The 17903-nt window shown below is 39.5% G+C and overlaps 1 protein-coding gene across 10 annotated transcripts in view; it reads left to right on the forward strand.

Moving 5' to 3' along the window:
• The window catches only part of PTPRM (protein tyrosine phosphatase receptor type M), an 835156-nt gene that overhangs the window by 554935 nt on the left and 262318 nt on the right, over positions 1-17903 (forward strand). For all 10 annotated transcript variants that reach the window (XM_030810737.1, XM_030810732.1, XM_030810734.1 and 7 more), the window contains one exon: positions 17702-17834. In XM_030810737.1, coding sequence (XP_030666597.1) covers positions 17702-17834 — 133 coding nt within the window. The remainder of the gene's footprint in view (positions 1-17701; positions 17835-17903) is intronic.

The following is a 17903-nucleotide window of genomic DNA, read 5'->3' on the forward strand; positions in this document are numbered from 1 at the left end:
GTACATTTTGATTGAGGGAAGGAATATTTTGAAATTGGTTTATTTTGTCTTCTTTTGACTGATTTTATGTTACTTTATGCAAGATTGCAAAATAGGTCTCTTTTTAATATATATATAAATTTAATAAGCTTTTCCATTGCAAATAAAACAAACCAATGGTTTTTCAACCTACTTACAAAAGCATAATTTCGATCACCCATTTCTTTTGGCAAGAGCCATAAAAAAGGTTGAATGTTAATTGATTTTCTAAGAGAATGACCCTGCCACTCCCACCACCGTTATCTGTTTTCCTCCTACTCTGCTGACTGTCTGTCCATTTCTCTACTTCCCACCCGTCAGATCCCATCTCACATCCTAAGTCCTCTTTATCTTCAGTAAACCATGGCAGAGCTAAGATGCAGGTAGATAATGTCTGTCCTTCTGGGGACCCAAGGCTCTCTGTTTGTAAGATGAAGATATAATTGATTGGATCTTAGCCACACTGAGTAGCAAGGAGGACAGTATATGGCTTGAAGATGGTGGGATTGTTTACTGAACATGAGCTTAGTAGCAGTAACAGCAGGTACAAAGGTCCGGTGGTGCGATAAAGCATGGTCAGATATGAAGAATTGCAGAAAGGTCATCATGGCTGGAGAGCAGAGAGCAAAAAGGATGTGTGGGGTGAGCAGTAAGGTTATACAGGCAGAACAAGGCCAACTGTGACCGTGTACCTTACATTAAGGACTTCGATCTTGATCCCAGGAGCAGTGGGAAGTAATTGAAGTATTTTAGGAGGGACAGAAAGGATCAGTTTTGCTCTGTATACTCCAGCCACACTAGAAACATTGGAGAAGAGATGAAAAAGGCCAAAAGACTAAAAGTAAAACTATAAGAAATGGAAGACTGTCCAACACACTGGAAAAAAAAGAACAGTGTAAATAGATGTGAACAGAAGAGGTAAAAGCCAGGAATTAATACAGTAAGTACTGGTCATGGGGAATGGATCAGCTGCAGCCAGCATGGAGGAGCACATGCTAGGGAACTTAAGGGACAGAGTCAGCCATATCAAAGGAATGCTTAGAATCCCTTCCAGGGGCCATATTTTATATATTTTTAAACTTTCCTCAGCCTGCCACTCAGTGCTTGGACTCAGAGTCCGGCTGTATTTTTTTTTTTGATGGAATGAAGTTATTTGTAAAAGATAAAATTCCCTTGAAGGGTGAACAAATTGGCACACTGCTTTTTTAAAAAAATAACATCCCTGCCACAGTGGCACTTCCACCTGTGACTGCAGTCAGGGTGAATGGGGTTTCAGGAGGGGCAACTGGACCAAGAGCTACATAGACCCCCTCCGGTTAGCCTCCCTTCAGACAGTGCATACAGTTTAGCTCTGACAAAAACCACAGTTGCAGCTTTCTGTCCCTGAAATATGTAGCTTTAGGGAGCTGTCCTGTGAGCACTATCCTCTACTACTAGAGAAGCAATCATTCATTCATTCATTCATTCCATCATTCATTGTTTCCATCGATGAGCTTTCACCCCCTAGGAGAGCTGGCCCTACCATGAGCTCTACATAAGAGAGGAGGAACATTCATGGAAGTGTAGGGTATGCTCTTTGTTCTACAGGAACTTATATCTAGTGCCTTTGTTAAGACCAACATAAACAGTTCAATAAATGCTCCACTTCCATAAGCTTACCAGCATCTTGAACTATTTGTAATAGTGGTAAGTGGGTAACGAACTAAGTTAACGTATACTCAGTTGCACTTGAAAACATACTATCTATATGATACCGTAGTCATTTTCAGTGTCAGAAGCTTCAATTTAACCTTTTGAGAGAAATTTGGATAAAAATTAAGGGAAGAAAATGCCTCCTTTAGATTTCTTTATAAATAAAAAATGGCTAAACTCTTCATTTAAGCAGATAACCAACTGATTGAAAGTAGTGGCTAACTTAAAACCACCATTTTCCCACTAACTAGGTATCTTACTTTTTGTCAAATGCAGTATTCTGTAAATATAGATGATTAACAATTCACATACACTGTTGTGGGCATTTCATATTAAATGGCAGAGGGGGATATCAGTGCTATGTGTTTCGGCTACGGAAGTTAATATAGAGGGTTGGTGTGAGGAGAATTTGAGATTTTTGAGATTTTCAGCATCTCTTTCAAGGACTGCTTGAGGATTCTGAAATTTCCTTTCTGGCTAGAAAGAATGTAAAGTGAGGGTAAAATTTTATTCTTTCTGCAATACCAGCTGACTGCATTTTAATGGGCTATAGTGTCACTGTTGATTTATTGCCCTTTTTGTTCTTTTATTTGTTATATTTGTCATTTTGCTGTGGCAGTTTCATCTATAAAACAGTATAGTTACAAGAAAATGGTGAGAGGATACAGGCATGCCATGGGGGATGCTGTTCCTTTTTTCTTGTCATTTTTTGGAATGGAATACTGAGTCAAATGTCAAGTATTTGATTTCAGAAACAATATATTTTAAAATCTGTATATTGCACTGAAATAGTATTATTTTCCATTTGTATTACGTAAACTTCAGAATTTCCATGTAAAAGATTTTCAGTGTATAAAAACAATTTAATTTGTTGATACTATTTGTGGTTTTCCTTTCTATCAGCAGTGTGATAAAGGAAACCAAAACAATATTTTATACTGTCTTTTGTTTGCTTAAGGCATAGAGCTTTCTGGCTTGAATGGCATATATCGAAATTTTATATTTCAGGAAACCTACCTTTTAATTTTGACGTTAATTTGGTGTATTATGCATATTCAAAAAGAATACTGAAAAGAAAGTTTTGAGTTTAAAATTAGCCAAGAGTTTGGTAAAAGATACAAAATACTGTGAAAAAGAACGTACTTTCAGTTTAAAAAACACTTGAAGATTTTTGTATGAAAGATTTTATATTGATAGTGAAATTGTTCTTGACTTTTTGATAAGGAAATATATTATTTCAATTTTTATATAAAATTAAACCAGTTCATTCTTGATATTAATAAAAATGAGAAAGGCCTGAATGTTTTTTAAGTATTTATCAAAGCTGAATGACAATATCTGTGTCACTAGTTCTTTCTCTTTACTCCGGTGACTAGCATGGAACTAAGACACATAGTTGCTGTTCCCTGACTGTACTGTTGATAGATACCAATTGTGATATTTTGATTTTCATCCATTTATTTATCTTAGGAAATTATTACTATAATTTAAAATATAAGGAATCAAAATTCAGTCTAACAGTTTTAAGTCTAAAGATCCCAGTGATGTCCCTTAGCATCTGTAGGCAAACGGCTGTGTTGTACTGCTGTGTGATTAACGTTGTGGTTGACTTTGGATTTAGGCTCTCTTGTACATAAACACTTTTAGATTACTATTATTATAAAATACCTAGTATTTGTGAGAGTTCTTTGAAAATATTTATGGTTGTGTTCCAGTATATTAGATCCATTCAGAATGGAAAGGAAGTCAGAATTTCCTTCATCATCATAAGACAGCAGGATGTAGAGGAGGCAACAGATCAAGAAAGTATCAAGAATTGATTTAGAATAAATGATACCCCTTTTTGAAGAAAGGATCCTTGTTTTAAATACTTTCACCAACCTTGTCAAAAAATCAAGGGAGAAGTCAGGCTGGCGAATGAGAAGAGAAAAAGCACAGTCCTTAGAGGAGATGCGCCTCATTTGGCCTTTCAGCAGTATCAGTGTGAAACGTGTTCTTCCATGTCTCCAATGGGCTGAGAGTGAGGCCCAAAGTCTTTTAAAAATAGTCTTCTACGTTTCTATCATGTTAAAAATATCATCTGCCTCCCCGGTCTGCAACATGCACATACTACTTTTCTACTTTTAGAATTGCCATTGTTGTTTTTAATGTGAAAGGATCTTGGATTTGGCTTTCATTTCTGATTATTTCTCAAGTCATGGCTTTTCCAGCTTAGCTACCCTATATTCTTGAAATAACCTCTCTCTGTCTGGGGAGGTTGTCCTTAGGAAAAGGGGAGGAGAGGTCGCTTTCCATAGTGGAACTGTTGAGTGAGAGCCGTTGTCCAGCTGCTGTCCCATCTCAAATGCTTGCTGGCTGGAAAGCCCGGGCTCCATGAAACGGCAAGGCCAAGCACGGTGCATCTTCTGGGAGCATCACTTTCCTTGATGATAAATAATGCAAAAACTTTTTTGTCAAAAATTGATGTATTGTGGAATGAAATGCAACATTTGCATGCTTTATTAGAACAATCAAAAGTCTTAAAGATCGAAAGTCTTAATAAAAACGTCAAGCTTGCAGTGGGCCACCTAGGATAAAGCTGAGCTTCCTGCTGGAATTTGTTCTCTCTCCTTCCCCTAATGGTACAGATGATAGGAAAGTGTACCTCAGGGGTAGACTCCAGATCATTTTCAAACCCACATGGCCTACTTCATTGGCAGTTTTCTAATGTGTTAGATAGGAATCTGGACTTAACAGTTCCCTAACTGTGATTTTAAAAGGGAAATTCACACAGGAACTCTGGAACCCAACGCACACAGTTTAGAAAGCATGCACGCAGCAAGTAGTGGGTTCAAGTCCAGGCTTCTTGGGGAAATCTCTTGATCTCTCAACATCTCAGCTTCCATATCTGTAAAACAGGGAGAATACTATTTCTTTACCTCATGGTTAGTGGTGAGACGTCGAGTGCAAAAATGCACATAGAGTAGAGCACAAACCTGGCTCCAGGGGAAGGCAGTGGAAATAGCAGTTGCTGGTGCTTCTCATGTGGCTTTGTTGTTGTTACTCTAATATAGGATTGTTTTATGGCCCATGAGGCTTTCAAGATGACTCGGTAATTAATCCAGGCCACTGCCAGTCCCAAGTTGACACTGCAGCTCTTTGGAGACATTCAAAATTGAACTTCTGGGAAAATGAATGGATTTCTTGATAGTATGTACGGTATTATTTACATGAACACCATGTGGATGCTGTGGTCTCTAGGAGCACTGAAGCAAGAAAGGGACATTATTATTCTATCACATGTGAAGACCTGTGATGAGTCTCCCACTGATGATATTTTCCACTTTCCTGTCTTTGGGATATAAGCAGCATCAGCATGACCCAGGCTGTTACCTTGCTGTTGGCAATGATAACCAATGCTGGTGTTGGTGATGCTGATGAAAAAAGTTACTGCATTTTCAAATACAGCTATTTTATTTCAAGCAGTAATAGCCTAAAACAGAGCATAACCTATTTTGTACTTCCCTGCCACTCAGCACACTGAATAGGACACCAGGCTCCCTTTCTTGGCCATTTGAGTTTCCTTTGTCCCTCAGTGTCCTTAGTTTAAATGAAGATGCCTTTCTTTGTGTTTATCCTTCAACAGCATCAGTTCTCAAGAGAGCATGAGGGGATACACTTTAATAGAACTCTATTATATGGATTATAGATATCTTATGTAATAACCTTTTCAGACACTAGGTATGAAAGTAGACAAATATAAAGTTATTTGTAAGGGAATGAGAAGTCTTACTTAGAAGTAGGTCTTAGCCATGAATTTTCTTCAACATGCTGTTTTTCTGTTTAGAGGAATAAATAACTATCTCTGAGAAACAATGTTTGAAAATAAACTTGGCACCTGCCTAGGAGTTAATAAATGGCATCTGCTTAGCATATCGATCAGTATCTCTGATGAGCTTTTCCATTTAGTCTAGTAAATATCCAAGCAGTGCCTCACTTGAGCAGTGTAATTGATGTTCAGTTTAATATGTGTAATTTACTTATTGGTGTTGCTAATGATGCAGTTATTAAGTATGGCTTATTATTAATTATAACAGTTTATTCAAGTTGGAGCTCTTGGTCAAAACACATACTGGCATACCAACTTTTGTCTGAGATTTTGTGTAGGTGTTGTCCTTACAGTGATTTAATTTGGTATTTTTTACTCACGATTTTATGTAATACCTCTTCACAGTAAACATGATAAACAAAAGTCTTTGTGATTGTAGTACCAATTCAGTGAGTTCTCCTTATATGTCTTTGAATAATTTCTTTAGATATTGGTATATGTTTATGTACAAATGCACACATGTGCACATAGGTAAAGACCACATCAAAGTGAGTTGCATGTGTCTTTTAGCCAGTTTAGGGACTTAATAAAGGGAATTATTTACATTTCTGCCTTACTTCTATGAGTAACGAAGTCCGAAAATGCTCCCATGGTAGGATCATAGGACTACAATAGCCATTTTTTAAAATAAAATTACTTTTAATAGTTTGAATCCTACTAGCATTATCTTATTAGACATTTCTCTGTTTTTTTACTTTCTGAAGAGCCCCAGACCATTGTAATTAATATACAGCAGAAATTTTGGCTAGTTTAAAGACTTCTAAAACAAACTCCATATACAATAATGACAAATGATCTATATCTATTTAATCATTGCAAGTATTGAGTTTATAACACTTTATTCTTGACAGATACTCACTTTGTGTCTCTCTGATATGTACCCAGTTAACGTTCTAGTCATTGATGGATATATATTTCACAGTGTTGAGTGCTGAAGATAGAACGTTTTGCCACTAGTATTTATTTCCATGCTCTTACTTTCTGTTAGTCTCTTTTTGTCATTGATGAAAGTTTTTCCAGCAAATTTTCTGGTAAGGATTTTGTCTTAGTCTGTTTTCTGCAGCTGTAACAGAATACCACAAATCAGGTCATTTACAAACAATAAAAGTTTATTTGACTCATGGGTTCTGGAAGCTGGGAAATCCAAGAGCATTGTGCTGGTATCTGGTAGGGTCATCTCATGACAGAAGGCAGAAGCAAGCAAAAGAGACAGAGAGGAGAAATCAGACCAAACTCATTCTTTTATCAGAAACCCACTTCCGTAATAATGACATTAATCCATTCATGAAAACTCTGACCTCATGACTTAATCATCTCTTAAGGGCTCCACCTCTTAATACTGACTGTTACAATGGCAACTGAATTTGCAACATGAATTTTGCAGAGGACATTCAAACCACAGTAGACTTTCATCTGTCATCACCATACTAAGAAAAACCCTTCTTTTCTTCCTGGCCATCTCTTGGCATCCTCAGTGGAGCTCATGTTCAAACATCTTCCTTCTTTCTTAGCATGTTGTCTTTTTGCTCATGTAAGATCATCCAAAGGCAGTCAAAGATGCCTCTCTTCTTAATAAACCCCTCTCTAAATACTGGAAATCTGTGGAGGAAAGACCATGAAGTAAGACTTCTTGTTGTCTTTACTTTTCACTTCTACTTTTTCCTTCTTTTTGTTTCCCATCATGCCCATTGCCCAATGTCTGAGGACTTTAAATAGAAAAAAAAAAAAGAGTACAAATGAGAAAGACAGGAAAATTAAAGTGAGCTTTACCATGAGAGATCTTTGATTCAGCAAACATGCTCTCACATGCACTGTGGACACATAAGATATGAGCCAGGTCATGTGAGAGCCACAAAGATGAGTAAGACTACTTTTGTCTCAAGGAATTTATGTTTAGTGTATGACATAAAGATTTACCAAAATAACTGAACTCAAGTTTGAAAATAGTAAGTTCTGTGCAAGAGGGGAGAAGCAAGGTGCTCTAGGAGTTCAGCAGGAGAGAGAATACTTTTCTGCAAAGCAATTAGGAGCAGTAGTTGGAATGTGTGGCCTTTGAAGATGGATAGGATTTGAACCTACACAAATTGAGTAGGGAAAGCTCCTAGGCAGCAGGAGCAAAGGCCTTGGGAAGGGAAATATTGAGGGTTTGGGGAAATTGGGCATTTCCATTTGGTGTATTTCAGAAAGGAGGGTGGCATAATATTAGGAAAGGGGGTTGGAGTTAGCTCATGGAAGGCCTTTTGAAATAATCTTTAGAAGCTCTTGGATTTGATTTTTTTTTAAATGGAAGAGTGACTTGATTGGAGCTATTATTTAGGAAGATCCGTATGGCTGCACTATGTCAAAGACACTGGCTAAGGTGTCTACTTGGGAGTCAGGTATAAAAATCCAGAAGAGAAATAGATGGCAGTGAGAATAAAGAAAAAAATAACATTTTTAGACTTGTTAGAGATTGGGAAGGACAGTAATAACTGACCTCTCTAGTATCAGATGACTATTCTTTAACCCAAGGGTGGAATAAACCTCCTTTGTAATTTATTCCAGTTTTATGGACTGAATACAACCAAAATTCATGTACTTGCTCTTTTACTGAATACTGACTACGTTGTGCATAGACAGGGGAAAGCCTGTCTCAGCCTTTCTCTGTACAAACTTGAACTCTTGCTTTTGCACTTATATGTTCAAAAATATTTTTCTCCATCTATACACAGACCACTCATGGTTATTATTCTCTTTACAAATGCTTCCTGTGTCTTTTACAATATCCGTTCAGTAAAGACTTGTCAAGTGCCCACCGTGTGAAAGAGACTGCTAATCACTAGACAGCAAAGGTGGTAAGAAATGGTCTTTACTCTTGGGAAGCTCCGGTGGCAGGGCACCTGTTTGCCTTCTCCTGCATTAGATTAAGTGACGCTAGTTCCTTTTCCCCTTCTTCATAGTCCTTCTTTTTTACCTCGTCGACCATTTGTGTTTCTTTTCTTTGATTCCTTTTCCTCATCCACATGATGACTAGTATATCATGCTCCAGGATTATGTGCATGCCATTACTCTCGTACATTTCAGAATTGTATTGATCATATTACCAGATCTTTCTTTTCTGCACTTTGGCCAGGAAGTGCTTTCTCCTCTTGTTTTTCTTTCAGAATTATTAGTTCCTTATCGCATTGTTCTGTACTTTTCTTTTTCATTCTTTTGTTTGGCCCTCCTCTTTACAACTAACCAAGATCACTTTTGACTTGAGTCTTGTATTCCATAGCATAAGCAATAATCTCTCGAGTTTTCTGTATTATATTAGGGGATGCTGTAGTGCAATGAAATAGGAGTCGGCTTCACAGTCAGACACCCTGGGTTCAGAGTATAGCACCATTCCTTCTCTTTCACTGACTTAGGACAAGCTGTTTATCTTGATGGCTTCTGTTGCTTCAGTTTCCTCATTTGTAAAATGATATTAATTATACTTCATGGTATAATATTAAAGAAAAATTATATAAGGTACCCAGCATATAAAGTAGGTCTTCAAAAAGATTAGCTTTCTTCCTTCCTATCTTATTTAGTAGCACCCAGGCAGTTGATCAATATACTTTAAATTCCTTTACAATTCAGAGTGTCTTCCAATCTCTACATACTGGGGCTAGTCATAAATTAGGATTTGATTCCACCACATTTGCCTCTTCATTGTATAAAAGGATCTTTTCAAATAGTGCAATCAATGATGGAAATTGGATCGCTGAGAAAGTAAGATATTATTATATTAGGAGATGTTTTAAGGAAAACAACACAATTACATTTTTTTTCTCATTTTGCCATAGTCTGAAACACTTCCCCACTCGTACTTTGGAGCCATGGTTCTAGAGTTGGGTTTTTCTCCATGTTGTGTAGGGAATCCCCAAAGGTGTTACATAGATTCCTGGGTCCTACCTCAGACCTTTGATCCAGAATCCATGGGGAAGCCAGCCATCTGCATGTTTCAAAGCTCTCCAAACGATTCTTCACCCAGCCTGAGTTTTAAACTTCCTATAATTGGAGACCCTCTGTTTTAGAATATAATAAACAGAACGCCATAATAAATATAAGCCATATTTATTAGAGCCATTTATTGTTTGAGGAAATATTGTGTGTTTACTAAATGAGAGTCTGGAGAGTACATGACTTCCACTCTCTCCTAAGACCCTGTGAGTCCTCATCACAATTCTAAAAGGCCATCTTTTGTGTGTTTAGTTCTTAGGCCCTGTGAAGGTCATGTCACACGTCTCATGCAATTTGCTAGGCTCTACATTTTTTGAGCCTCAGAAATACTGATACTTCTAGCAAGCATACAGAATAGAGTAGGTATACTTACTTTTTGATGAGATGGTGAATGACAAATTTCAGACAGCAGGAAAAGCTCTAAGGGGTTTTACAAACAACAACTACTTTGTGTAGGAAGCTGTGGTGATCCTCTCTCCCACAGGAAAAAATGTTAAGAGGTAAACACGAGGTCTAGACCACGACCTAAAATACAAATCTGGAAGAAATTTTGAGAGACAGTAGGTTTCCATTTTAATGCCTTCAAAGTTTAGTTTCAAGCAAATGGTTGGAAACTTCCATTCTGAACTACATCATCTTCAAGAATCATCTGTTTCGGAAGCAGCCACCCCCACTTCCTTTCTTGATTATTCACTTTATGTGAAAGTTGCACACAGTTGATAACTTATTATTGACAGTTTGTTTCCCTTTTTTATTACTTGATAATGATTTGAGAAATTCAAATGGAAAAAATAAAACTATTTCATCAAAATAGTAAGAGCAGTAATAATTCTCTTGGACTTTTAGTGTCCAGATGATAACTGATAAGGCTTTGATAGATCATCTTCTCCACAGGGCGTCAGCCAGTCAATAAATGAGAGCAGTAACTGTCATGAAATTAGAACAAAAATAAAAAAAAAGATTGATTTTTTAGAGAAGATATATATCAAACAATCCAGTATCTCAGTTTTATATGAAAAATTATGTTTCTGATTATTACTTGTACATTGTATATGCTCTGTTTGCCCTACACTGGAAATTAGGGACAGAAGAAGAGTTATAAATTCAAAAGCATAATCAGGTTACAAAGAATACACAAAATGTGACTGTAGATTATTCCAGGAATAGTGATTGACTTCGCATTCCCAGGAAGAAAAACAATGATATGTAATTTAAATGAAAAATCTAGAAGGTGTTTTGCGATTATGTATAATGTGAAGAAGGAGCAGCTGAAAAAAAACTAAACAAGACTGCAGAGGATTTTAATTCTCTGGGCAACAAGACCCGAATGAACTGTCTCACAATGATCTTTAAAACAAGGATGTTGCTGTTTTTAAGAAAAAGTATAGAAATTTACCTCTGCATAGGTTCACACACACACAAAAGGAAAATTAATTAAAATAGAGTATTCCATAAAAGTCATTAAAATGCTAGCACAAAGTGACGGAGTACTGAATTTAAATTTTAGATTATCTTTTGGGACCAGTGCTCTTTGAAACGCACTTGAAGGAACAATATTTTTACATATTTCCACTGCTTCCATTTTATTTTCCACTTTTAGCTCTTCTCCCTGTCTCATCTCTTAAGGTTTTTCAGCCTCCTCAGCTTTTCTTTTCAGCAGTTCCCATTGTTACTGTCCTTAGTCCCTTTTTTCTTTCTTTCTCCCCCAAATACCAAGAGTGGCTTTGTGGTATCTGCTTTGCCACTGAAACCTTTTGCATGTGGTGTGAATGGGGTAGTTTGTTGCTCAGGTTCAATTCAGACATTGAACCCAACACACAGCCCCAGCTGGCCATGTAGTCCTAGAGCCATTGTGGGTGTTGTCACCTGTACACAGCGGACTGTGCTTCTGTGAGTCTCTTGTGTCCTGCTCGTTCCAGCCACCCTTGCAGTTCAGGTAGGGGAGGCTCCAGGCCTGGGTGGGGCAGTAGCCTTCCCATGGCTCCCCGACTTCCTTCCCTTCCCTTCTTCAGTGAGCCTGTGTATTGCTGCCCAATTGTTCTCAAGGTACTGCCCTGTTATTTTCTGTGGTTCCTTATTTATTAAATTTAGTCTGGGCTATCCTACCCAGTGAGCAACACCCATCCCACCATAAAGCCTCAGTTCAAAATCCTCTTCCCAGTCACCCCCCAGCCCCTGCTCCAGACCCTGCCCTTGAAGCTAGTATGTGACTCCAGAGGCCCCTTTGTTCTGGCTTATGAGGCACTCTTCCCACCCAGCGTTGAAACCTTCCAGGTGCTTCCAGCCCATTCATTATTGCAGCCTCTGACAAGGAGCCCTCCCTCATCCCCTCCACTCTTCCCCAGCTGGACTCTGTAGCTCACCTGTGACACTTAAGGCTTCTTGTCTTATTTATTGTGGTCAACTCCCTGAAAGAAGAGGCACATGCTCAACTCTAATTCCCCTGCAGAGCCTTGTTCCAGTACCTTGAGCACAAAAGGTACTAAATAAGGGGCTGCTAATTCGGAGGCTGTGGAAGCCAACATTAGCTACACATATGAACAGGACAGTGCTAGCCCACGTTCACAGCTGCATCCCTTATATTTAGAGGGAACGTCTGAGTGTCACAGGGATGCTTCTGTATCTCTGATCTGAACACTGGTCACTCCCCTCCCCAATGTAAGTCTGAGTAGAGATCACCCCATACCTTTTTTTTTTCCCTCCTCTTCCCCTTCTTCATCCTAACTAGGAGGAGTGAAGAGACGGCCCAGGGCTCTGCATGCTCTTGGATACAGCCACAGCCCCACTTCCCAACCTCACTGTTGGCTCGAGACCATCAGGATTGCTCTCACTGGCCCACCTTCCCCTTCTCTCTCATGCCTTAGCCCCCTTCCATCCCTATCTTCTGTGTCCTTGGAACTCCTGGTTGGCTACCAGCAGACCCCACCCATGCCCAGCCTGGGACATCCCTCCCTTCCTCTTCTAGGCAACTTCAACACTTTTTGGCCTAAGATTTCTCACACCTCTGTTCTGGTACTAAGTCTCCCCTCATCTTCTTGATTCCTTTTTCCCTGGGAAAATGAAGCCATCAAAAGAGACCTTTCAAATGCTCCGCTCCTAGACCAGCACATCTGCTCCGCCGAGAGCCTGTGCATTGCTGCGTGCATGGCTCTCCGCCGTTCCTCTGGGTGAAACATCAGCCCTCCTGGTTCTGCGCGCTGGTCCCACCTCCCGCCTCTGCAAGGGCTTCCCTCCAGCAGGCAGCTTCTTTCCCTCCCGCATCATCAACTTGCCCTCTCTATAGTATCATTAGCATTCGCATTCAGAGATGCTGTCATTTCTCCCATCTTAAGGAAAAAAAAAGACTGTTTCGTGATCACTTTCTTCCTCTCTGGCTGCTCCGTGCGGATGCTCCCTGTGTCTGTATTCGCCTGGACGTCCTCCTCCACGTGGCTGAGTTCCATCCTCCTTGACCCGCCATTGTTTCCGTTGTTCGCTTTGTAAGTGTCCCCCGGCCGACTCATGACTGTAATCACCATCTTTTTTATGACAACCTCAAATTTATGTTCTACACCCATTTCTCTCCTCTGTATATCCATCCAACTGCCTTCTTGCTATCTCTTTTGGATGTCTAATATCTCAAACCTCATTGGTCCAAAACTGAACTCTTGCTCTGCCCACCCACCCCTCCAAACCTGCTCCTCAGGCAGTCTCGCCCTGGCAGTTAGTAGCAGCTGCGTCTCTCCAGTGACTCCTCCCAGAAATCTGGTTGTTAACCCAACACACTCGACATCCAGTTCATCGGCCAAACTGATGGCTGGACCATCACAGCTGTCTCAAGTTTGATGGCATCTTGCCACCTGCACTGCTACCTTCTCACTCCAAGCCATGAGTGTCTTCCCTGCATCTTCATAATAGCCTCATAACTGAGGTCCCTGTCTCCACCGTGGCCCGCTACAGCCTGCAGTACACACGGCTGCCGGGATAATGTTGTTGAATATAAGCCAGATCAAGTTCCTCCTCTGCTCAGAATCCTCCCAAGGCTTCTCAAGCAGAGAGAGTCCCTTCCAGCTATCTAAGGAGGTGTCCCCACCCTAAAATTATGCTTCACCTTCTCCACAGTTCACCGCACTCCAGTCACACTCAGTATTTCAGTCTCGCTTGCACCTTTTCCCTTTTCCTCCTCCCTGGATGTCAGCTTCTCCCACTCCCTTTCCTCTTTCAGGTCTCTGCTTGAATGTTATTTTCTCAGTAATTCCTTCTCCAATCCCCCATCCTAACAGCTGCCTTGCCTTCACCCCGCAGCCCACTCCCCTTGATTTTTCTCTACAGCTAGCCTAGCCAGACACTGCCTACAATATTGGTTTACCTTGGTGTCTGTCTTCCCCACAAGGATTTAAGTTCCATGAGGTCAGAAGTTTTTGTTTTGTCCATCTGCTCACCACTGTATTCCTTAAACAGTGCTTGGCCAGCAGTTTTACTCAATAAACGCTTGTTGAATAAATGAAGAATATTGCTGGATTTTTTTCCTCCACATTCAAGGTCAACCTCGTACTAGTCACCACCGTGCAAAGTTCTGCAGCCGAGCTGTCCCTGCGGCCCTTCCTAACCCTGCCACTCCCCTCCCTTTGGGAAGGCTTCCCGTTCACTCTGGGTGAAACCAGCCCATGCTTGGGCAGCATGGTCAGTAGCTCTGGGCATCACTGACAGCCTTCATGGCCTTCCAGGCTTGTACCCTTAGATCTTCTGGGAAAATTTGTGCAGCCAGTTCAGTAGTCAAAATTGGGCCCAGACCTGAAGCCAGTGGCTGAGTACATTGTGTTCTCGGCCTGGCTTGCTGCTGTTATTTAATTTAACGTTGAACACTGGGCCAAAGCGGATTGTTTTCTGCCAAGTTGAAAACCAGCTAAATACTGCATTGGATAATCATTCTATTTCTTTCGAGTTTTTTTTTTTTTTTTTTTTTTTTTTTTTTTTTTTTTTTTTTTTACATACTAGATGTTATAACTGAAATCTTAATGCAATTTGACTGGAATACCACTCTTTTTTATTTTCTTGGCCATTATAAAAATAATAACCAGCGTTATCACTAGGAGTCAGTAGACTGGGCATCTGCGAGGATTATGCTCTATGATTTTAGCAGTCTCTTAATCTCCCTGTAATATTTAGCTTATTCACCAGTGTAGTGAATACGATACAGTATCAGGCCTAGATAATACCCACTGACAAATGGACACATGCAAGTTTATTCTCTTCAAAAGGAACTAAATGCACACTGCTGTCCTAACAGAATACACACAAGAAGAGAAAATGCCTTTTAATAAGCAATTAAAATTTATACGAAAAAAAGAAAAGTTTATACCATGAGAACCCTGACAAGAAAATAACAAGACCGAGGGGGAAATAGAATGAAAACAACTCTTTTGCCAAGCAGTTTAGAAATTATACTGTTAAATTCATAGATTTGGGTGAGGAAAAATAAACAACCATCAGTTGCAACCATGCTCTGTCAAAAATATCCCCTGTCCAAGGCCCGCTGACAGGTCATAACCAGAACCACATGTTCCCAAAGCAATAAAAGAGGAGAGAGGAGCATCCTATTTAAGGAGAGCCTAAAGATGTTCATTGCAGGCAGGGATAGAGGGACAAGGCACAGGCAGGAAAGCAGGAACTTCCTGGGCAAGGGGCCTGGAGTCAGTGACACCCACCCATCAGGTTATCCAAGGGCTGTTTGTGTTTACACTGATGCTTCTGCAGAGTCCTAAACCCAAACACCCGACTCAACCGGATGGCCAGTCCCAGGCAGCCCTCCCACCTTTTCTGAGTCATTGTCCCATTTAGCGTGGTTGCTATCATCATCACGTTGCAACTGTGTCAGGCCAGGATAGAACATTTCATTCCCTTGACCTGCAATGTGAAATGAGTTAAAAGTCAGTGCTAAGAAATGATAATACTGAGCTTCCATAGGCTGCATAGCAATGTGCATGCTGCTTCCTAAAGGGGATGAAAGGCTGCAGGTAACCACCCTTCCTTGGCCCAAAGCAGAATAGAGTCATTCATCAGTTCCCACAGAGCCAGACCCTCCTCTACTGAGTGTTCACAATGTATGCATTACATGTGTGCTATTTTTATATTAAAATGTCTTAAGCTAAATAAGTTTTTCTAAACATTTTTCCCAAGTGTTGCATTTACTGACATAACTTAGTTACAAAACATACCTTAACTCATCTATTTAGGAAATATACATGGAGAGCCAGCTATCTATAACTAGTGAGATAAATGGAATGGCTTCCAGTATGTCAACATTTGGAAGAATAAAACCAATTTGATTTTATTTTAAAAATTTGTTTTAATTGGACACAAAATCAAAATGGAAAAACAGACTTTTTTCAGTTTTGTGAACTTCAAATGTTACTTCTTTTTGTATGGATTGCTTTTTTAACTTAAAAAAATTTGTTTATCCACATACACATTTTGTCTTTAGGTTTTTCTTAACAATTTGTTTAATGTGACAGTTTCCTCCCAGTCAACCACCTGGTGATATGTTCCAATAGAATATTGGAGTGGTGTATTTCAGATGTAATTACCATAAAGGATAATTAACATTAATACCTTAAAGATTTAACTGGACAACTAGTTTGAGGGATATTCATTGAAACAAAATAGCAGGACTTATTCTTGACATTGTCAGAAATAAAATTGACCTGTAGAGCCTTCTTCAGAAGGGTTTTTATTTCATAAGTTGTGCTTTTTGCATCATGGCTGCTGCTGTTGCGGCTCTCAAATGATTGGAATATGCTTTGTTGTGGAAACACTGATGATCTTCCAACTTGCTTCTTGCCTGACCTTGACTCACTTCCTGGGGTCAGTCTAATGACTACAGCCATGTTCAGAATGCAGGGCCTCATGTATAAAATCTCACCAGGAATAACTTTGGAAAGAAACATCATTTACATGTTCCCAAAGGACACAAAAAAACAGATGGAAGGTGATATCTGGCACTCCCTCTTTCTCAGTGATGACTCATTTTGGAGTTTGTCCTCCTAGTCTTGGTCTGCCCCGCACAAGGGCTCAGACACAGTGACAGCTAAGGTTTTTGTGAGTCAGGTGACGCAGGAGTGGAAAACCTCATGACAGAGTGGAAAGAGCTGGTTTACAAACACTCCAATTTAATTACATTGTTACCAACACAAAAAGAAGATTCTAAGGAGGAAAATTTGGACATAAAGTTCCTCCATTCGGAATGACCTGTCACCTAGTAAGGGTGGTGTGACTCAGAACATCATCACATTCTGATTTTTAAAGTACAAGCCCTTTTAAAAAGGAGTCTTTTTAGGGAATTGAACATTACATTCCTAATATTTTTCATCCTGAATGCACTTAGCAGAGGAAACGTGTATTTCATCAGACATGGATTTGACATTCCATTACGTTATACAGTAAACAGGACAAACATGTCTCATGTTTTAGACATGAGAAAGGGGAGCTAAGACAGCCACCACCACTGTAAGACCCTGGTTATCTCATTTAAACAGATTTTAAATATGGGTGCCAGTGGTGTGATCATCAGCCACTTCCACTTTGTGAATAAATTGCTTAGAAGGAGTCTTTTGCCTACCAGATGTGACCTAGATTTAGATTTCCAAAGGCAGGGGGAAAAAACTCTATTGTGTTAAAAAACAATTGCTGGTAAAAATGCATGGTAAATGAGCTTATCTCAGTTTTCCAGGTGTTTGGACTAATATGTTATGGAATTACTGCTCCGTTTATGAAAAATAATTGAGGAAAATGTTCCAGCAAATCAAATTTGGATAAAGGCTTAGGGATAGCTATTGTGGTGTTAGTTAAGTTTTTAAATGGCAGAAAGAGCAGGAGCCAATAGAGATAATAAAATAATATTTTTCTAAAAAAAATGTTTGAGAAGAGTCTCTTAGAAAAGGGTCAGGCATGGGTGTGCTATCCTGCTTATGCTATGGTTTAGTAAAGTACTGAAGAACAATGTGAACAATTACGCTCCTTTCAGTGCATATGAAAGCTGTTTAAAAAATCAAAGCTTGTCTGTCTGCTGGCTCTGATAAGTCTTATTATTCTGTTAAATGCAGCGAAATTTTTTTAAATGTGACATCTTTATTCTCTCTTACCTACTGTCTCTCCTTTTTCATTTCCTTTCATCTTCAGGAGCTGCCACTCCGAAACCAGTCCCAGAACCCGAGAAACAGACAGACCATACAGTTAAAATTGCTGGAGTCATTGCGGGCATCTTGCTGTTCGTTATTATATTTCTTGGAGTTGTGTTGGTAATGAAGAAAAGGTGAGCTCCTAGCTGTTGCCAAAGATACAGTTATATCCTATTGTTTGCTGGAATGTTTTGTGTGTGTGA

The sequence above is a fragment of the Nomascus leucogenys genome, chromosome 4 (genome assembly GCF_006542625.1).
Source record: "Nomascus leucogenys isolate Asia chromosome 4, Asia_NLE_v1, whole genome shotgun sequence".
Lineage (NCBI taxonomy): Eukaryota > Metazoa > Chordata > Mammalia > Primates > Hylobatidae > Nomascus > Nomascus leucogenys.